Source organism: Macaca fascicularis, chromosome 15, assembly GCF_037993035.2.
Source record: "Macaca fascicularis isolate 582-1 chromosome 15, T2T-MFA8v1.1".
NCBI classification, from domain to species: domain Eukaryota; kingdom Metazoa; phylum Chordata; class Mammalia; order Primates; family Cercopithecidae; genus Macaca; species Macaca fascicularis.
The window spans coordinates 1,291,225-1,312,948 of record NC_088389.1 but is presented as its reverse complement, the minus strand read 5'-3'; the positions used below and the strand labels follow the sequence as shown (position 1 = coordinate 1,312,948).

General features: G+C 49.1%; 1 protein-coding gene across 21 annotated transcripts in view; it reads left to right on the top strand.

The window, feature by feature from the left end:
• CACNA1B (calcium voltage-gated channel subunit alpha1 B) overlaps window positions 1–21,724 on the top strand; it is a 251,926-nt gene that overhangs the window by 100,952 nt on the left and 129,250 nt on the right. For 20 of the 21 annotated variants that reach the window (XR_012424018.1, XR_012424020.1, XR_012424019.1 and 17 more), the window contains 4 exons: window positions 2,522–2,634; window positions 9,305–9,417; window positions 11,575–11,706; window positions 11,941–12,013. Coding sequence is in view for 16 of the 21 variants with exons in the window: in XM_074015801.1 (XP_073871902.1) it covers window positions 2,522–2,634; window positions 9,305–9,417; window positions 11,575–11,706; window positions 11,941–12,013 (431 nt within the window). In the remaining 5 variants the exon portion in view is untranslated. The remainder of the gene's footprint in view (window positions 1–2,521; window positions 2,635–9,304; window positions 9,418–11,574; window positions 11,707–11,940; window positions 12,014–21,724) is intronic. The other variant, XM_074015802.1, reaches the window with a different exon arrangement.

Below are 21,724 nucleotides of genomic sequence, written 5' to 3'. Positions count from 1 at the left end.
TCTCCAAGGACCTGCCCTCAATGCGTTGCCAGAACCTTCAAAACTGAGGCTTGAGTTAAGACGGGCTTGAGTTAAGAGAGGCTTGAGTTAAGAGTCCTCACCATCCTGTGAGCCCCTGGGGGGGCCTTATGCAGCTCACCAGACTTGCTCACCCTCCCTCTGCTCCCACAGCACCATCCTCTTAGAAGACAAAACCCGGTTTTAATGATCTGTCTCTGTTTCCCCCTCAGCTTGTGAACTCCTGGGGAGAAGGGAGTTCATGGGAGGACATGAAGGGCAGGCCCCCGAGAGTCCACACCTGGGCAGAGTCCAGCTCAGCCTGTCCCCTGCTGGCTCGAAACAGCACCAGTGCCTGCTGGTTGGATGCATGATACAGACGTGTGCGAACGAATGCCCTTTCTTGGCCTCAGAGAGGAGGCTGAGTATGTGAGGCTGAGGGCATCCGTTCCTACGGAGAGTGAGAGGGCAGATAGCATGTTGGCGGATTTCCGATCTCTTTCTCCAAAAGTTTTGCCATTTGCATTTCTTGTACTTGTTCCTTGCAAGGTGCTCTCATTTTGGTCTCCTGGGGAGCAAGGTGTATGCCTGGGTAGCCTCCCCTCCCAGATCTATGGCGTGGGTGCCCGTAGTCTTATCTCTGGGGCCTCTCCTCCCTGGGCCCGAGCCCCTCGTGTGGGGAGCCCGAGGCCTTTGTGACCCATGCAGAGGGGCTCTGGGACTTTGTGGCCAGGAGTGTTGGGCCTTTCCAAGCTGCTTGTGTATTCCCCTGGGCTTGCTGGGGTGCTCTGGGCTGGACTGCAGGGGGCACAGCTTTTCTGCCACATGTTACACCTGGTGGTCTGCACAGCCAGGCCCAGGTCAGAGCTGTAGGGTCCGGTGGTCTCAGTGGAGGGTGGATCCTTCCGTCCCGAGCAGCCCTGCCTGAGGGTTGCTGGGCATCCGTGCCTCTCACAGGGGCCTCTCGGCTTCTCCAGGGACGCTGCTTGACCTTGTTCTCATCCCATGCTTAGCTTGAGTGCCTGCTGATTTTCTGGCTGGTGTCAGAGGCCAGGCTTGCTGTGGGTGACTTGCTCCAAGGAATTGGTTGTCCATGTCCTCAGGCCATAGAAAGCAGGGTGTCCCCTCCCTGAGACTCCTGTTTGTATGGTGCCTGAGTGGGCTGTGAAGTTGTCATCTCTGCTTGTCCCAGGTCTGGGCTGCTGCAGACTTGTCCCCAACGGAGGCCGCTGGACCTGTGCAGCACAGCCCTTGGTGGAGATTTTAAGAGCATAGGGATGGGAAGAGTGTGGCCCCCTCTTCCAGCGTCTGCTTTATCAGAAGTTGTGTCAGCTGAAGGTCCCGTGTCCCAACAGAGACTGTGGGGGGGATTCAGAAGCCCTGGGAAGGTTGAGCTGGACTCTGCCCAGGTGTGGACTCTTAGGGGCCTGCCCTTCATGCCCTCCCAGGGTCTTGTTCTCCATGTGGGCTCTGCCCGGGGCTCTGTTGCTTCCTTAGCCCCTGCTGCCCTAGCAGAGCCACGTTGCCTTTGGCCTGACCAGCACCATGAGAAGTTTAAGAGCCAATCCCTGCCCTTTGGGAGGAGAGTCAGAGACAGTGGCCTCACCCTGACGCCTAGGACTCCTGGCTCAGCCCGTGGCTGGGCCTGGCTGGGCCTCCTGCTGCCTGTGGCCTCTGGAGCCACGGCGTTCTTTTGTGCTGCTTCCCTCCTTCTGCTTGGGCTGGGTGAGCAGGGTCTGTGTACCTTGAAATCCCAGCACAGCCCTCTAGCCCAGGTATGGCCTCTCTCAGTCCTGAGGCCTGGAAGGGTCAGCAGGACTCCTGGGCCCAGGACAGCCCCGCTCCACTGCTGTTGTGCCCGTGGGAACCTCTGTGACTCGGTGAGAGTGCAAGGGGACAGTGCCTCTTGGCAGCCTCGTGCTGGATAGGAGTGCAGTGGTGGAGGAGGTCTGCCTTCAGGGCAGCAAATGTGAACAGAATACAAGTCAGCCACAGTGCTGTGGCCATCCTGGGGAGAGGCGCCTTTCCTCTGGGAAGTCCCAGTGGAAAGATGGGAGATTCTGACAAGGAGGTTGAGGGACCCCACCTTCGGTCAGAGATTGGGGTGAGGCCAGAGGTGGAAGGACCAACAACTGGAAGCTGTAGCTGGGCCTCTCCCCGGGGGAAATGGGGCCCTTTGCCTCATAGCCCCAGGCCCTCCTCTGGTGAGGAGGGGGCACCCCCATGACTCCAGAAGTCACACCTGGGCTGATCTTGGGAGCTTGCCTCCTGCTGAGCCCGTCCTTCTCTGGGTCTCAGAGGCACTAGGCACTCATCACCTTTCAGACTGGAACAGGTACCTCTCCGTGTCCCTCTCAATCTATCGTTCCTTTCCTGGGCTGAGACTTCAGAGCATGGGACTGTAGGCCAGGCCTGGAAGGCTCAGCCCTGGGAAGGCCCAGAGGTCTGGTGTCCTCCAGTCTGGGCTGGAGCCGGAGTGGGAGGAGGCCTCGAGCTAATCCCCCTCTTCTCCGGCTTCTCCTAGATTTTGCAGAGTTTGTTTTCCTGGGTCTCTTCCTCACAGAGATGTCCCTGAAGATGTATGGCCTGGGGCCCAGAAGCTACTTCCGGTCCTCCTTCAACTGCTTTGACTTTGGGGTGAGTGAGAGACCTCATCGGGGGCCCACAGGGGCCCAGGCTGTGTCCTTTCCTGCGTGTGCACACATGGCCCCTGCCCATAGGCCATGCCCAGTGTGGACTGGGGTCTGTGACCCTCCATGGGTCAGAAAGCCTACCTGAAGACAGTGAGGAGCAGGGGCTGGCAGAGGAGGCCTGTTGTGGCCAGGCCTGATGGGAGTGTCAGCCTCAGCCGCTCTCTGTTGGCGGGAGGCCACTCCTCCCTCTTCTGATCCTGTCCGTAGACTTTCACAGTCATCTGAAGGCTCTGCAGCTGCCTCCATGCCTGGGATCTCACGAACCTGTGGAGGGCTCAGTCTCTCCCCAATGGAGCTCGGGGGGCTCTGGCCCTGGGCAGGCTTGGGTACATCCACCAGCACTTCTGGGGGTTGGGGCCTGCTAGGCCGTGATGGTCCTGCCCTCTTTGCGGGGCTGGGGGAGGTGGTGGCCTTGGCCTGGGTCTCTTTACCAACTTCAGTAGGTGAGGGAAGCCTTGGAGGCAGCGTGTTTCACCGCTTACCATGACACTCGAGCACAGAGGGCAGGGCAGGGCAGTCCGAGACACTCTTCGCTGGAACCCGGCAGGGAGCACAGGACACTTCCTGGGACCTGAACCCCGAGCCTAGGGATGTGGCACTGTTGGCACCTGCCCAGAGGCTGAGTTCTGAGCCTTCCTGCTGGAGGCTGGGAATGATGGGTGGCCACGCCGCCCCCTGAGGGAGGAGGGAGGAGTGGGAGTAAGTACTCCCTCCAAGGCTTTGTACCAGAGCGCTTCAAACCCTCCAGTAAGGAGTGACAAGTGGGAGTGACAAGGAGTGATGAGTGGGAGCACTGCCCCCCAGGATGGAGTGAAGAGTGGGAGATCTGCCCCCCCCGGAAGGAGTAAAGGCTGGGAGCACTGCACCCCTCAGGGTGGAGTGAAGGGTGGGAGCAGAGTCCCCCGGGAAGGAGTAACAGGCGTGAGCATTACCTCCCTAGGAAGGAGTGAAGGGTGGGAGCAGAGTCCTCCAGGAAGGAGTGACAGGTGGGAGCACTACCCCTCCCATGGAGGAGTGACAGGTGGGAGCACTGCCTCCTCGGGAAGGAGTGGGGAGTAGGAGTGCTGTCCCCCAAGGGAGGGTTTGGAGCTCTGCAGTGTTTACAGGAGCCAGAGAGGGGCCTGGACTGTGGTAGTAAAACTTCAGTAAGAAAATTCAGCTTAATTGGACTTTTTCTCTCATGAGCGCTATACTTCTCCCCGTGGTAGACATTTGTGTCTGTGATTTTGTTGAATCCTCACAAGGACTCTCATTTTATTGATGATAACGGCAGACATTGTGTGACTGGCCCCAGGCTGCCCATTGGTTTGAGAGGAGTCAGTGGGTGAGCCTGGCTTTCTGGCCTCGGGGGTAGTGGTTTTGCATCATGCTGTGTTTCTGATCTCTGAGGAAGGGAAGGCGGTGGCCGCCTACATCGAAACCTGTGATTTCGATAGATGGTGGGAAGACAACAACCCTGCTTACCCTTCGACTTCTTGGTCACAAGGAAACCTGAGTGCATTGACAGGGAGCTGAGAGATGGAGAGAAGTCGGAGATGCAGGGATCTTTTTCATGTCTTCTCATCTTCTGATCTGAGCTGACTGCATCTCAGGACATGGAGATAATTTGCACATAAGCTGACACATTCTTCTAACACTTAGCAGCTTTAAAGTACAAACATCTGTTTCACATTTCTTTGGCTTAGGAATTCAGCTGTGGCTTAACTGGGTATCTCTGGCCCAGGGTCCCTCAGGAGGATTCAGCCCAGTTGAAGGCCAAAGATACGGTCATTCCACAGCTTGACTGGGACTATAGAATTTGGTTTCAAGCTCATGCGTTTGGTTGCTAGAAGGCTGGGTTGCTGGTCGTGTGGCCTCTCCATAGGCTGCTGGAACGTCCTCAGCTGTGGTCTGAGGGAGAGAACTGAGAGCACATAAGACAGAAGCTATAGAAATCCTGTCTTGAAAGAAAGATCCTGTCAGTTTTGCCGTTGTCTTTTAGTTAAGAGTGAGTCACTGGGCCAGTGACTGGGCTGGGGGTAGGAATATATGGGGGCAGGTATTACGCGAAGATGTGAACACCAGACAGTGAGGACCACGGGGGCCATTGAAGAGGCTGCTTGCCACAGCCTGCCCTCTGGCTCTCAGTGACTCATATCCCTCCCAGTGTAAAACACCTTCACCCCTTCCAACTCCCCAAAATCTTATCCATTACAGCATCAACTCAGAGTCCAGAATCTCATCCTCAGTTAGGTTCAGGTGTGGGTGAGGCTCCTCGAGTGTAGTTCCCTAAGTGCAGTGGCCACGGTGCCTCTTATTCCGTTGACCTGTGGAACTAGACGGTTATCTATGCTCCACATTCAGCGTGCAGTGGTAGGATGGGCACAGGGTAACTGCAGTAGATATTCCTGCTCAGCAAGGGGACAGCAGAAAGCTGAGCCACTGGTCCATAGGGATTCTGAAATCCAGCGGGGCACATGCTGAAAGTCTGGGATTCGTTATTACAGCCAGGAAACCCTCTGGGCTCTTGGTTCTGCCCTCTCCCTCCCTTTGCTTTTCCGTGAAAGGTAGTTCAGGTTTTCAGTTGAATGGTTTTCTCAGCCTCCTTCCCACTGGCAGAATTTTGGGAATTTAAAGACCTGTTTTCGTTGTGTACTGTCTTGATTCTTTCAGTTCAAGTTGGTGATGTCTCTGCATATATGTCCTTTAAGAACTTTATGGATGTGTTGTGAACCTTGGGGTTCACTTTATTAGAAAAAAGCTCTACCCACACCTATTAGGCATTAGACCTTTTCTGTCTGTGTTCCTGTTGAGATGCTAAGGGTCAACACCTCCAGTGTCTTGGAGAAGTTACTGCTTCATTGACCGGATGTGTGAGGCACCCTCAATCTCTTTGAAGAGCCTGAAAATGTGGCTGAGTAGCGCTCTGAGACGCTACCTTTGATCCTTTTGGGATCTCAACTAAAAGTCACAGTCTTGCCCTTGGCTTCATCTTTAGACCATGCCACCTTTCTCTCTTTAAAATTTCAAGTTTTATTTAGATTCAGGGTGCACATGTGCAGGTTTGTTACATGGGTATGTTGTGTGATGCTAAGGTTTGGGATACACACGATCCCATCACCCAGGTAGTGAGCATAGTACCCGGAAGATAGTTTGTCAACTCCTTCCCCTCCCTCTAGTACTCAGTGTCTATTGTTCCCTACTTTGTGTCCATGTCTACCCTTGTTTAGCTCCCACGCGTGAGAACGTGTGGTATTTGGTTTTCTGTTTCTGCATTAATTCACTTAGGATAATGGCCTCTGGCCGCATCTATATTACTGCAAAATACGTGTTTTTTTTTTTTTTTTTTTTTAAATAGCTGTGCAGTCTTCCATGGTGTATATATACCACATTTTCTTTATCCAGTCCACTGTTAACTGGCACCTAAGCTGGTTTGTGTCCCTGCTGTTGTGAATAGTGCTGTGGTGAACAAGTGCATGTGTCTCTTTGGTAGAACGAGTTATAGTCCCTTGGGTATATAACCAGTAGTGGGATTGCTGGATCAAATGGTAGATCTATTTTAGTTCTTTGAGAAGTCTGCAAACTGTTTTCCACAGTGACTGGACTAATTTACATTCCCACCAACATTCCCTTTTCTCTGTAGCCTCGCCAACATCTGTTATTTTTTGACTTTTTAATGATAGCGATTCTGACTGGTGTGATGGTATCTCACTGTGGTTTTGATTTGCATGTCTCTAATTAGTGGTGTTGAGCATTTTTTTTTCCATGTCTTTGTTGAGACCTTGCCATTATTAATGTTGCTATCTGGAGAGGCTGAGCATATTCAAAACCAGCAAGTCCTGGCTTCCTTTTATTTAATGCACTTTCCTGGGTTTAACTCTCTCCTCTCACATTTGACTATAAGCAGCAAGAAGACATGAGGTGGCACCTTCAGCACTTGGCTCGGAGAGCTCTTGAGGTTGATCTGGTTTATTAAGCATGTTTTCTACTTTTTTTTTTTGAGACATAGTCTCACTCTTGCCCAGGTTGGAGTGCAGTGGCATGATCTTGGCTCACTACAACCTCCGCCTCCCAGGTTCAAGCGATTTTCCTGCCTCAGCCTCCTGAGTAGCTGAGATTACGGGCACCCACCACCACGCCCAGCTAATTTTTTGTATTTTTAGCAGAGATGGGGTTTCACCATGTTGGTCAGGCTGGTCTTGAACTCCTGACCTCAAGTGATCTGCCTGCCTCAACCTCCCAAAGTGTTGGGATTACAGGTGTGAGCCACCGCGCACTTGGCCTGTTTTCTACTTTTTACATAGCTGCATGCAACAGTGTGGCTAAACTTTCTGCCAGCACACAACAGGACTCCTTTCTCTAGTTTCCTATGAAACTCTCCTTGCTTTCCTGCAGACCCTGGTGTGCGGCATGCATAATGTCCAAAATTCTATGAATTATGTGTTAAGTGCACTTTAGCCCTTCATGAATATGCTGCTCAGTGTCCATCCTCTGGTTCCAAAACCACTCCCACATTTTAGGTTTTTATCACAGCGTCACCCCACTTCTGATTCCAAAATCTGTATTGACTTTTCCTGCCGGGGAACAAATTATCCAAAAGCTTAGTGGCGTAAGAAAACAAGTATTTATTATTTCACTGTTTCTGTGAATCAGGAATCAGGGTGGCTTAACTGGGTGCGCCTGGCTTGCGGTCTCTAGTGAGGCTGCAGTTTTCCCAGGCTCATTTGGGGCTGGAGAATTCACTTCCAGCCTCATGCCCATGATGGCTGTCAATGGACCTAAAAAATCTGCTTCCGGGCTCACTCGTGTGGCTGCTGGCAGGCCTCTGTTCCTGGTCACATGGGCCTCTCCCAGCTGCCTGAGTGTCCTTATGACATGATATCTGGTGTTCAGAGAAAGAGAGTCAAGAGTTCCCAAGATCTCAGAGGTGGCATCCCATCATTTTTGCTGTATTCCGTTTACTAAGAGTGAGTCACTAGGTCCAACCCATCCTCAAGGGGATAGCATTATACAGGGGAGTGAATACTGGGTGGTGGGGATTCCTGAGGCCATCTTAGAGGCTGCCTACTATATGAACCAATGAAGACAAATTTAAAGAATTAGTGGAAAACAGGAGAGATGCTGGAAGACTGGCAATGAGAAGAGAGTATATTTAGAAAACTACAATCTTCAACCCTACGCAAGCATCTGGATGATTTGCTGTTGCAGAGAAAAGTTGGTAGTGATGATCAAGGGCCACGTGTGATCACCAAGAACAGATGGCACTCTTGGCAAGACTCGGGTGGCAAGCTCACCTAATTTGTTGTATTGATAGGGTTATCACAGGTGCTGTGGATATTGGTGTACCTGGTTGTTGACAGAACATTAGATACTCTCTGAATGGCGATCTGTGGACAAGGTAGAGAAAGGTGCAGCAGATGACTGTGCATTTGAGTTGATCCATAAATGGTGCACAGCCATTCCCAGACATGCTGGTTTACAGATTAGTGTCAGCCTGTAGGGAGGTCTCTGGAGATGTACCGCAGGGCTCTGTCTTAGCATATTCATCGTTCTCTCAGTGACTTTGTGAGAACATTGACGTTAAGCTCATCAGATTTGCAGTTGATGTGAAATTGGTGGAAATGACTGAAACTTCGGAAAATATATGTCCCAAATACAATATAATTGAGTTTGAGAGGCTCAGCTTTGGAATTCTCCACACCAGTTGCAGAAGTGTGGCTTAGAGGAAATGAGAATTACACACATGAAGAAGACATGGGCACTCCTGCTTTCTGTGAGCCCAGATTGTGCCCCTTGAGGTGTGGTGGCCTGGGAAAGAATTCAGTCTGGGGCCCCTTGCTTGTCCTGTCCAGGGGGAAGGTGGTAAAGGGTCTCCTGTGTTCCAGCCCCCTGGTCTGTCCTTTCTGAGTCCCTCACACCAGGCCCTGACCAGGACGGCCCTCCTCACGGTCTATCTGAGGAACGGCTGGAAGGAGGGACGTGTACTTTGCTTACAAATTTCAGCTCACCAATGTCAATGGTGCATGCAACAAACAGGCAGGCTTGCCATAATCTGTTCTTGGTGGCATGTGCTGTTTCCTGGTCATTTGGAGAAGAAAAGACTCAAGATACAATTTATGAATCTGAGTATCTTGGAGCAGTGGCAGAATCAGGGAGGGGAAGTTACAGGGAGACAGATTTTGCTAGTCTGAGAGAACAGTCTTAACAGTCAGTGCTGTCTGAAAGTTTGCCCAGCTCCAGAGTTGTTGAAGAAGACACCAGTGTCACCAGGCTGTGGTCAAGCACAGAGGAGGTATTAGACCAGGTGGTTGTAAGGTCTGCCAGAAAGCCAGCAGGCCTAACCTAGCCCACGTCTGTGTCCTCCTGGTGCGTCTGGGGTGGGGGATGGGGGGTGGGGAGTGGGAGGGAGGGCAGGTACCGGGACTGGTGGGACTCTACAGCCTTCCCCAAAGGTTCCAAGAGCTCAGTGTGAGGTGTGTGCCTTGTGTTAGTTACCCTATCTGGCTTGATTGTCAGACAAGGAAGCAGGATGGTTCCTTACGGAGAGGTGCAGCCAGTCAGGGTGCGCACACACATCCATCTGCATGCACGGGTGCGGATGCGGTGCACCCAAGGCTAACGCCATCCCATTGCAGGTCATTGTGGGGAGCGTCTTTGAAGTGGTCTGGGCGGCCATCAAGCCTGGAAGCTCCTTTGGGATCAGCGTGCTGCGGGCCCTCCGCCTGCTGAGGATCTTCAAAGTCACGAAGTATGTCCCCTGCGCTCCCAGGCGAGGGCAGGTGTAGGGTGGAGAGGGCGTGGGATCAGCCACACAGGGTGCTTGTCCCCAGGAGTTCATAGCACCCAGAAGCTCTCTCTGTGGCTTACAGTTGGTTTAAATACAAAAGATGGTTCCAAAACAGCCTTGTGGGGCCACATCTGCCCTCAGGGCCATCCCCGACTGGCCTCTGGCACCCTTTAGCTTTCTTGTTCACTTGCTCCCCACGATTCGTGTCATCTCCTCTCTTGAAACCACCACCCCATCTTCCCAGCCTTCAAAGGTGACTTTGCTTTGTAGTTAATGAGGAAGACAGAAGTCATCAGATGGAAGCTTGTCCACCGTCTGGTCCCCAAGTCTGCCCACCTTCCCTGCAGCTCCACCCCTGGGAGCCTGTGTGCACCCTGCCATGGCCCTGAGCTTCTTACCGAGCCAGCCTGGTGCCTGCCTGGCCCCCGTGCCCAGGCCTGCTTTCCCCACCCTGCACCTTGCTGACGATGGCAGTGACAAGACCATGTTTACAGTTTTGTACCACTTGTCTCTGGAAGTGAGTTGCTGCAGTTTGCCTACAAAGAGACTGAAGCCCAAGAAATGACAGATGCAGGTAGTGAGAGGAGGACCAGGGCAAAAACCCTTCCCCTTGCTGCCAGAGTTGTAGTGGGGAAGAGAGAGAGAGACCCTCCTCACAGCAGTCTCATCAGCAGCAAAGGCTGCACCGCGGAGGCTCCTGAGTAGCTGGACCCTACCAGACGCACGCATGGGCCAGCATCGACCTTGGTTTGTGTCCTTGGCAGCTGTAGGGCCCAAAGAGCAGAGCTGCCGACACTGAGCCCATGCAGGGCCAGGTCATAGGTCACACCTCTGGTGATCAAGACGACCTCTCAGAAGCCCACTGACCTCCCCAGGGCAACTGAAATCCCAGCTCTTTTCCAAAATCCACTCTAAATCCAAACCTAAGACCATAGGAGGATATGAAGCTATAAAGGCAGAAGAGTTTTGGGCAGAGTTGAGTCCCACTGGGACAGAATCCCCACCGGTGCTCTGTGCTGTGCGTCCTCAGACTTCTGTTGCCTTCCCAGAACCTGCTGGTGTGAGGGTCCAGGAAGTGACCACAGGGCTGCCTTTACCCCACCTCCAGGTCTGGCATCTTGGGCTCCATTTTCTCCCAGGAAGTAGGTGACCCCTGTCCTGAGGCAGGCTGGCCTAGACCCCTGCTAGTCCCAGGAGAAGTCTCGATTCCTTTCCCAGAATCTTCCACCCCATCTGCCATTAGCCCTCAGGTACTTTGTAAGAGAATCTATGGAGGATAGCGGGGTCTCTGATGTGGGTGCCAGGGAGAAGGACACGGTTTGGGAGCCCAAGGGTGCCCAGGGGTAGAGTGAGCACCAAAGGAGACCAGTGTCTGTCCTGCAGTCCCTCCATTGCAGGGAGATGGGACAGCATGTGCAGAGGCACAGGGACATGAGGGACCGGCCCCTCAGTTGCCGTCAGCAACCTCGGTGGCGCCTGTGTGCCAGGGGGACCCATGCATGAGCAGGGCATGGTCACTGCCCTCTGGGATGGGGGGCGTTGAGGGATACCACAGAGAGTCTGTGTGGTGCCGCCCTACAAGCTCTCCACGCCGCGTGTCCCTGGTCCCTGGTGAGGGGGCACTGGAGCCAGGGTCTCTGCCACCAGCCATAGCGCTTGCAGAAGATCTGCTCTAGGTTCTGGTGCAGCTGCTCCTCCTGCTGTGGGCTGATGACAGCAGTTGTGGGACTTGCTTCACATGGCATTAGTCTGAGACACTTGGTAGCTGACTGGGTTTGAGGGGTGAGGGGCAGGGAGGGGCTGAAGATGAAGTTTGGGATTGGGCCTGGCCACCTGGATGGTGGCCTCATCCCTCCTGAACCTAGTGGCAGGGAGCAGTTTGGGGGGATGAGGTGAGTCCTGCACTGGGTGTGTTTTTCTTTGCCGTCCCATGGGGCCCTCAGGGAGAGAAGTCCAGGGCAGTGGGCCTGGAACTCCAGAGAAAAGCTCTGACTTCATACCTAGGCGTGCAGCCCTCAGGGTTTAGAAAGTCACGGGAGCCTTAAGTGTGGCTGCAGAGAGCCATGAGTGTGAAGTCAGTGTCTGGAGCTGGCTCAGACCCCCTGCCTGGCCCTGCAGGTACTGGAGCTCCCTGCGGAACCTGGTGGTGTCCCTGCTGAACTCCATGAAGTCCATCATCAGCCTGCTCTTCTTGCTCTTCCTGTTCATTGTCGTCTTCGCCCTGCTGGGGATGCAGCTGTTTGGGGGACAGTAAGTGGGCCCGGGCAGGAGAGCTCAAGGCTGGGGGCTTGCAGGGAGGTAGAGCTCAGAGCAGACAGCGCCGCCCAGGCTGCCTCCACCCACCTTCCTGCCAGGAAGGTCCTCAGAGGGGCCGGTGTGCAGCGGTCTGCAGCCTGAAGCGAGCAGGTTGAGACCATGCCGGAGCCCGCAGGCGCTGCCTCGCTGCTGAGGGGCTGCCGCTTCCCAAGCCTTCGTTTTCCTCAGGTTCAACTTCCAGGATGAGACTCCCACAACCAACTTCGACACCTTCCCTGCTGCCATCCTCACTGTCTTCCAGGTAAGGCCCTTACTTTGCACATTTGCAGACTGTCCGGCTCCCGTCTCCCCTGGGTGCTGGGAAGGCGGACTCTCCTGTCATTCCCTCCCTTGTTCCTCCGCACGGCCCAGATCGCCGACCTTTCAGACACAGTGTTCCTCAAATGAGGGGAGCACAGGCAGCCGGCAACGTGCAGATCTCCAGGTCCAGGGACCCCAGCCCCTATGGTGAAGAAAATTGGATTCTGTGGCAGCACCGTAGGGAGCAAGTATAGTTCCCTGGGGGCCCAGCTGGGCTTCAAGCCACCAGTTTATCTCTTGGCTCCTGAGACTTGCATGCATTTCTGTTTTTTATCCTCCGAGAACAAAAAACAAAGCACTCCCTAAACTTCTCTTGCTACTATCTCAGATGCCATTGACCCCCTCAGTTCTCGTCTGTATCTGGAAAACTGCCCCCCTCAGCTCCTTGGGAAGTGGGGGCTGGGGCCCCATTTCTCTACGACAGAGACTTTGTTGGCTCACGCAGCCTCTGCCCTCTTGGAGGGTTCCCTTTTGAGGACTTTCTTGGTTGGGTACTCTCCCCTTTCATAGGGTGTGGCCCCACAATCCTGCCCATGACTGGTCTTACTGATGGGAGAATGCCTTGCACTCCTGTCCCATGAAACATACTTGGATGCCATGTCTGAGACTGAACAGGATGGCGGCTGTTGTCTTGCCTGTGATGCCTCTTAGGGAGGCCCAACAGTCTGTGTTTGCTCCAGGCCAGGGGCTCAGCTTGGCTCCCTGGCTTCTGGGGCTGCTGGTCCTACTACCTTTGGTCAGGGCTGGAGCCTGCAACCTGTGTGAAGAGAGGGGCCCTTTCGGTCCCACTCTCTCAAAGGGAGGAAGTCTTGCCAGCAGACCATTCAGACCAAATTAGACGATTGGCTGAAAGAGGAGTTCTGTCCTAATTTGCACCACAGGCCTCCACGACGGTCCCCTTTCTCACATCTTCCCACTCACCCTCACCCTGCTAGGCTGGAGCCTATGGCCTGTCAGCTCCTAGTCACTGTCAGGCAGAGCTAACTCTTCTCCCAGAGGCGCATCTGCTTCAGGCCTGTCAGGGCCTTGCTGTTGTCATCTCTTCTTCCTCTCTGGTCTCATGTTTGAGTTGCTGCCTCTCCTCCTCTCCTCTGATTCCTTGAGTCGGGGGCACTTGTCAGCCTCCGACTGTCCTCCCTCTCTCTGACTTGAAAGCCTTGGCTGCTCACAGGCCAGTGACTTCCAGACTTTGGTCTCCCAGATGTTTTTTGAACTCTTAGTGGGTGACAGGACCTATGTCAGCCGCTGGGACAGAAGTGGATGGTCTCCAAGCCGCATGATGGGGAGGTCACAGGCCTGGAGCTGCCTGTAGAGTCCTGAATGTCAGGCAAGGGAAACTGGGAGGAGCGCATTTCCAGCAAAGCAGCCAAAATGTGAGGAGTGTCTGGGGTGGCAAGAGGGTGGCGGGGGTGGGACAGGAAACTCCAGGTGTGGGGGGGCCAGGCTGAGGCTTTGCCCTGTAGAAGCTGTTGCAGGGAGGGGCTCCATGCCAGGAGGGTTGCGCGGCACATGACCACAGCCATGCTTTGCTGTGTTTGTTACAAGAAAAGACCTGAGTGTGATGAGGGAGAGAAGTCAAAGTTGGGAGGAAAGTGGGCTTTTCTGATCAGATAATGCTCTGATTCAGACATTACATGCCCCTTGCTCTAAACACGGCAATAAGATAAAAAAAATACACTTAGAAATTAAGAGGACCTAGACAAGTAAAAACAAAATCTCTGAGGAATAGAAATGGAATAGAACATACAGTGGTGAGAGACAGCAGAGACCCGGGCACCAGGACATGGCCTGAGAACGGCAGATGGGCTTGGGAGTCTGAGTCCCATGGCAGCAGAAGTGTGCAGGTGTGGCTCAGCCCCCTCTAAGCACTGGGGGACGTGCCTGGGCCCTTTGGAGGAGGCTGAGGAGGGGTGAGGGCTTCTTCGGCTGGAGGAGACCAGGAAGGCTGCAGGGCAGAGCCGACTGGTGGCTAGGCCTGTAATTCCCACAGGTGAATCTGGACCAGGGTCCTGAGATCCCAGGGTGGGAGCCCCTGCTTCTGAATGAGGTTGGGAGTAGGGCAGGGAGGGCATGTGAGGGGGAAGAAAGCAGCTTCAGCTGTGCTCATGGTGGATGTGCAAACTGAGGGCTGGGAACAGTCAGCATCCCAGACAGTGCCAGCAGCATCTACAGTCAGAAGGCGTAATCACTCCCAAAGAAAAAGAAATGACAGAACAAACACAGATGACTTTAAACTGAATATGCCTAACATCCTCCAAGGGGTAAAGGGAGAACCAGTTAAACACAGAATTATGTAAAAAGGCACCTAAGAACAAAGAAAAGACCTAATCAAATCCTAGAAATGAAATACATAGCTATTTACATTTTAGAAGTAGAGTGAACTGTACACTGGACATGATCAGAGACAGCATGGGTGAGCTGGAGGATGCTGCGAGACTGAGCCAGCTGGGCGTGGAGATGAGGTCATGAGGCTTCCTGGAGAGAAGGAAGTGAGGGTGGGCTGGAGTGGAGGTGCCCATGTGAGGTGCGAAAGAGAGGGAGGCCAGTGCCCCTCTTGAGGGAGTCCTGGAGAATGTGTGCTCAGGTGGCCAAGCAAGATAAACAGATAATTCCAGACCTAGACAAATTGTGATCTCAAGAAAATCTTAAATGCTGCCCTAGAAAAACAGATTTCCTAAAAAAAAAAAAAAAAAGTCTGATGGCCGACGTCTTACGAGCACGGATACCAGAGTGTCATGGAGAAGTAAAGGAAACATTGGGGTACAGTCACTATTTGCCAAGAATTCTGAATCCAGAGAGCTGTGGTTTAAGTGTGAGGGCAGAGTTAAAGATACTTTCAGAAACAAATAGGAATGAATTACCACCCCCCCACCCAGATCATTTGAAAGCACTACAAAGGCTTATACATTTAGTAAAGTGGATGATTTAGAATAAAAAATACTAATGTATTTTTCCACTTACCCAAGAAGAAATTAACCGAAGAAAAAACAGGAAATGGAACCATTTCAGAAATTGAATAATTAGATCAGGATTGGATTAAGATGGCAGATAGGAGGCAGGACTAGCTTGTAGCTCCTGCTTGGACAGACAGAGCAGCGTGTGGAGACTCACATCATGAACTTTTGCTCCAAGAACTACCACAGGAACATAAGAAAGCCGAGAGAATCCATGGACCCCTTGAAAGAACTGTATCACCTCTGCAGACCCCCCGAGAGGTCAAAAAACTGAGTCTGCTTGCTTTCTCAGTGTGGAGGCTGATGGTCTGGGGCAAGCTCTCAGCTCTGGGCATTGGCTGCCTGGAAATAGACTCAGTGCTGTTGGGGGTGGGAATGGTAGGAGTGAGACCGGCCTTTTGGACTGTGGGCTGCGTGGGAGTGGGGTGAGGCCTGTGACTGCTGGCTCTCTCCCATTTTCCTGGCGACCTGTATGACTAATGGCCTTAATCTTCCTGGAAACATAACCCCATTGTACTGAGAACCACACCCGCACCCCTCATAGCAGCCACAGCAAGCCCTGCCCAAGGAGAGTCGGAGCTCAGACACCCTATTCCTGCCCCCACCTGGTGGTCTTTCTCTACCCATCCTGATGGCCAAAGACAAAGGTTATAATCTCTTGAGGGCACTGTGGTCCTGCTCACCCCTGAGAAATCTGAATACTTAATTAGACTACCTTAGGGCAAATTTGCATCCTTTCTACAGTACCTCGGCTGATGCTCTCTTGAAAGCGCCACCTCCTGGCTGGAGGCCAGCCAATATAAAACGAGCACACTAAACAAAAATACAACTCACAGAGTCCATTTCACTCCCCTGCTACCCCCACTAGAGCAGGTGCTGGTAACTGCAGCTGAAAGACCTGAAGATGGATCACATCACAAGACCCTTCACAGACACTCCCTAGTACCAGCCTGAAGCCTGGTAGCTCCACTGGGTGGGTAGACCCACAAGAGCAAAAACAGTCAGTCATTGCAGTTTGGCTGTCAGGAAGCCCCATTCCTAGGGGTAGGGGGAGAACACCACATCAAGGGAGCCACCCCCATGGGATAAGAGAATATGAACAGAGGCCCTTGAGTCCCAGATCTTCCCTCTGGTTCCAAATGAGAAGGAACCAGAAAAAAAATTCTGGTAATATGACAAAACAAGGTTCTTAAACACCCCCAGAGGATCACACCAGCTCACCAGCTCACCAGCAATGGATCCAAACCCAAAACGAAATCTCTGAATTGTAGGAAAAAGAATTCTGAAGGTCCATTATTAAGCTAATCAAGGAGGTACTAGAGAAAGGTGAAATTCAACTTAAAGAAATCAAAAACATGATACAGGTTATGAAAGGAAAATTCTTCAGTGAAATAGCATAAAAAAATCACAATTTTTGGAAATCAAGGACACACTTAGAGAAATGCAAAATGCACTGGAAAGTTTCAGCAATAGAATTGAACAAGCTGAAGAAAGAACTCAGAGCTCAAAGCAAAGGCTTTTGAATTAACCCTATCCATCGAAGATAGAAGAATTTCAAAAAATGAAGCCTCCAAGAAGTATGGGACTAAGTTAAGTGTCCAAACCTAAGAATAATTGGTGTACTTGAGGAGGAAGAGAAATCTAAAAGTTAGGAAAACATATTGAGTGCATAATTGAGGAAAACTTCCCTAGCCTTGCTAGAGATTTAGACATCCAAATACAAGAACTCAAAAGATACCTGGGATATTCATTGCAAAAATTCATTGCAGAAAAATTCATCACCTGGGCACATAGTTATCAGATTATCTGAAGTCATGATGAAGGAAAATCTTAAGAGCTGTGAGGCATAAACATCAGGTAACCTATAAAGGAAAACCTATGAAATTAACAGAAGATTTCTCAACAGAAACCCTACAAGCCAGAAGAGATCGATTAGGGTCCTATCTTTAGTCTCCTTAAACAAAACATTTTTCAGCCAAGAATTTTGTGTCCAGTGAAATTAAACCTCATAAATGAAGGAATGATACAGTCTTTTACAGACAAACAAATGCTGAGAGAATTCACCACTACCAAGCCAGCACTATAAGAACTGCTAAAAGAAGCTCTAAATCTTGAAAAATATATTTGAAGTACACAAAAATAGAACCTCCTTAAGGCATAAATCCAACAGGACCTATATAACAATAACAATGAAAAAACACCATGGTATTTGGGCAACAAATAGCACAATGAATAAGATAGTATCTCACATCTCAATATTAATGTTGAATGCAAATGACCTAAATGCTCCACTTAAAAGATACAGAATGGCAGAATGGATAAGAATTCACCAACCATGTTTCTGCTGTCTTCAGGAGACTCACCTAACACATAAGGACTTACATAAACTTAAAGTAAAGGGGTGGAAAAATATTTCATGTGCAAATGAAGACTAAAGCAAGCAGGAATAGCTATTCTTTCATCAGACAAAACAGACTTTAAAGCAACAGCAGTTAAAAAAGACTAAGAGGGACATTATATAATGATAAAAAGCCTTGTCCAACAGGAAAATATCATAATTCTCAATATATATGCACCTAACACTGAAGCTCTAACATTTATAAAACAATTACTACTAGACCTAGGAAATGAGGTAGACAGCAACACAGTAATAGTGGGGGACTTTGATACTCCACTGACAGCACTAGACAGGTCATCGAGACAGTCAACCGAGAAGGAATGAACTTAAACTATACCCTACAACAAATGGACTTAACAGAGCATTCTACTCAACAACTGCAGAATATGCATTCTATTCATCAGTACATGGAACATTCTCCAAGATGGACCATATGATAGGCCACAAAACAAGTCTTAGGAAATTTTAAAAAATCTAAACGATATCAAGTACTCTCTCAGACCACAGTGGAATAGAATTGGAAATCAACTCCAAAGGCATCCACAAAACCATGCAAATACATGGAAATTAAACAACCTGCTCCTGTTTGATTATTGGGTCAACAATGAAATCAAGATGGAAATTTAAAAAAATCTTTGAACTGAACAATAATAGTGACACAACCTATCAAAACCTCTGGGATACAGCAAAGGCAGTGCTAAGAGGAAAGTTCATAGCCTTAAATGCCTACATCGGAAAGACTGAAAGAGCACAAATAGACAGTCTAAGGTCATGTCTCACACAACTGAAGAAACAAGAACAATCCAAACTCAAACCCACCAGAAGAAGAGAAGTAATGAAAATCAGAGCAGAACTAAGTGAAATTGAAACAAAAAAATTACAAAAGATAAATTGAACAAAAAGCTGATTCTTTGAAAAGATAAATAAAATTGATAGACTATTAGCAAGATTAACCAATAAAATAAGAGAGAAGATCCAAATATAAGCTCAATTAGAAATGAAATGGGAGATATTACTGCTGATAACACAGAAATACAAAAGATTATTCAAAGCTACTATGAACACCTTTATGCACATAAACTAGAAAACCTAGAGGAGATGGATAAACTCCTGAAAAGATACAACCATCCTAACTTAAATCAGGGAGAATTAGATACCCTGAACAGACCAGTAACGAGTAGTGAGATTGAAATGGTAATTAAAAAATTAAGAAAAAAATAAAGTCCAGGACCAGATGGATTCACACCAGAATTCTATCAGACATTCAAAGAAGAATTGGTACCAATCCTATCGACACTATTCCATGAGGTAGAGAAAGAGGGAATTCTCCCTAACTCATTCTATGAGCCAATATCACCCTACTACCAAAACCAGGGAAGGACATAACCAAAAAAGAAAACTACAGACCAGTATCCCTGATGAACATAGATGCAGAAATCCTCAACAAAATACTAGCTAACCGAATCTGACAGCATATCAAAAAGATAATCCACCGCGATCATGTGGGTTTCATACCAGGAATGCAGGGATGGTTAAACATATGTAAGTCAACAAATGTGATAACACCACATAAACAGAATTAAAAACCAAAATCACATGATCATCTCAATAGATGCAGAAAAAGCATTCAGCAAAATGCAGCATCACTTTATGATTAAGCCCTCAGCAAAATCAGCATACACGAGACATACCTTAATGTAATAAAAGCCGCCTGTGACAAACCCACAGCCAACATAATACTGAACCAGGAAAAGTTTGAAAGCATTCCCCCAAGAACTGGAATAAGACAAGGATGCCCACTCTCACCACTCCTCTTCAGCATAGTACTGGAAATCCTAGCCAGAGCAATCAGACAAGAGAAAGAAAGAAAGGGCATCCAAGTCGGTAAATAGGAAGTCAAACTGTCACTGTTTGTTTGCCGATGATAGGATTATTTATGTTGAAAACCCCAAAGACTTTTCCAAAAAGCTCCTAGAACTGATAAAATAATTCAGCAAGGTTTCAGGATACAAAATTTAATGTACACAAATCAGTAACTCTTTTGCTCTTTTATACATTAACAGTGATCAAGCTGAGAATCAAATAGAGAACTCAACCCCGTTTACAGGAGCTGCAAAAAATAAAATAAATACTTAGGAATATTGCTAACCAAGGAGATGAAAGACCTCTACAAGGAAGATAACAAAATACTGCTGAAAGAAATCATAGACAACACAAACAAATGGAAACACATCCCATGCTCATGTATGGGTAGAATCAATATTGTGAAAATGACCATACTGCCAAAAGCAATCTACAAATTCAATGCAATTCCCGTCAAAATACTACCATCATTCTTCACAGAACTAGAAAAAACAATCCTAAAATTCAGATGGAACCAACAAAGAGCCTGCATAGCCAAAGCAAGACTAAGCACAAAAGGCCAGGTGCAGTGGCTCATGCCTGTAATCCCAGCGCTTTGGGAGGCCAAGGCAGGCAGATTACCTGAGGTCAGGAGTTTGAGACCAGCCTGACCAACATGGTGAAACCCCATCCCTATTTAAAAAAATACACAAATTAGCCGGATGTGGTGGCTTGTGCCTGTAATCCCAGCTACTTGGGAGGCTGAGGCAGAAGAATCATTTAAACTCAGGAGGCGGAAGTTGCAGCGAGCCAAGATTGCACCATCCATTGCACTCCAGTCACCCATAACAAGAGTGAGACTCCATCTCAAAAAAAACAAAAAACAAAAAACAAAAACAAAAACAAAAACAAAAACAAAAAAAGCAAGACTAAGCAAAAAGAACAAAGCTAGAGGCATCACATTACCCAACTTCAAACTACGATATAAGGTCATAGTCACCAAAACACCTTGGTACTGGTATAAAAACAGGTAGATAGACCAATGGAACAGAATAGAGAACCCAGAAATCAATCCAAATACTTACAGCCAACTGATCTTCGACAAAGCAAACAAAAACATAAAGTGGGGAAAGGACACCCTATTCAACAAATGGTGCTGCAATAATTGGCAAGCCACATGTAGGAGAATGAAACTGAATTCTCATCTCTCACCTTATACAAAAATCAACTCAAGATAGGTCAAAGACTTAATCTAAGAGCCGAAACCATAACAATTATAAAGATAACATCAGAAAAAAATCCTTCTAGACTTTGGCTAGGCAAAGACTTCTTGACAAAGAACCCGAAAGCAGATGCAACAAAAACAAAGATAAATAGATGAGACTGAATTAAACTAAAATGCTTCTGCACAGCAAAAGAAATAAACAGGCAACCCACAAAGTGGGAGAAAATTTTCACAATCTGTACATCTGACGAAGGACTAACATCCAGAATCTACCAAGAACTCAAATTAGCAAGAAAAAAACAATCTCATTAAAAAGTGGGCTAAGGACATGAATAGAGAATTCTCAAAAGAAGATACACAAAAACATATGGAAAAATGCTTAACATCATTAATGATCAGGGGAATGCAAATAAAAACCACAGTGAGATGCCACCTCACTCCTGCAAGAATGCCCGTAATAAAAAAAAAAAAAAATCGAAAAAGATATTGGTGTGGATGTGGTGAAAAGGGAACAGTTTTACACTCTTGGTGAGAATGTAAGTTAATACAACCACTATGGAAAACAATGTGGAGATTCCTTAAAGAACTAAAACTATATCTACCATTTGATCAGCAATCCCACTTCTAGATATTTACTCAGAGGAAAAGAAATCATTATATGAAAAAGAATACTTGCTCAAGCCTGTAATCCCAGCACTTTGGGAGGCCGAGACGGGCGGATCACGAGGTCAGGAGATCGAGACCATCCTGGCTAACACGGTGAAACCCCATCTCTACTAAAAAATACAAAAAAGTAGCCGGGTGAGGTGGCGGGCGCCTGTAGTCCCAGCTACTCGGGAGGCTGAGGCAGGAGAATGGCGTAAACCTGGGAGGCGGAGCTTGCAGTGAGCTGAGATCCGGCCACTGCACCCCAGCCTGGGCGGCAGAGCAAGACTCCGTCTCAAAAAAAAAAAAAAAAAAAAAAGAAAAAGAATACTTGCATATGCATGTTTATAGCGGCACAATTTGGCATTGCAAAAATACAGAACCAACCCAGATGCCTATTGGTCAATGAGTGGAAAATGTAGTGTATACCAATATAGTATAGAATACTACCCAGCAATAAAAAAGAGTGAAATAATGGCATTTGCAACAACCTGGATGGAATCAGAAACTACTGTTGTAAGTGAAGTAAGTCAGGAATGGAAACCCAAACATTGTATGTTCTCACTCATAAGCGGGAGCTGAGTTATG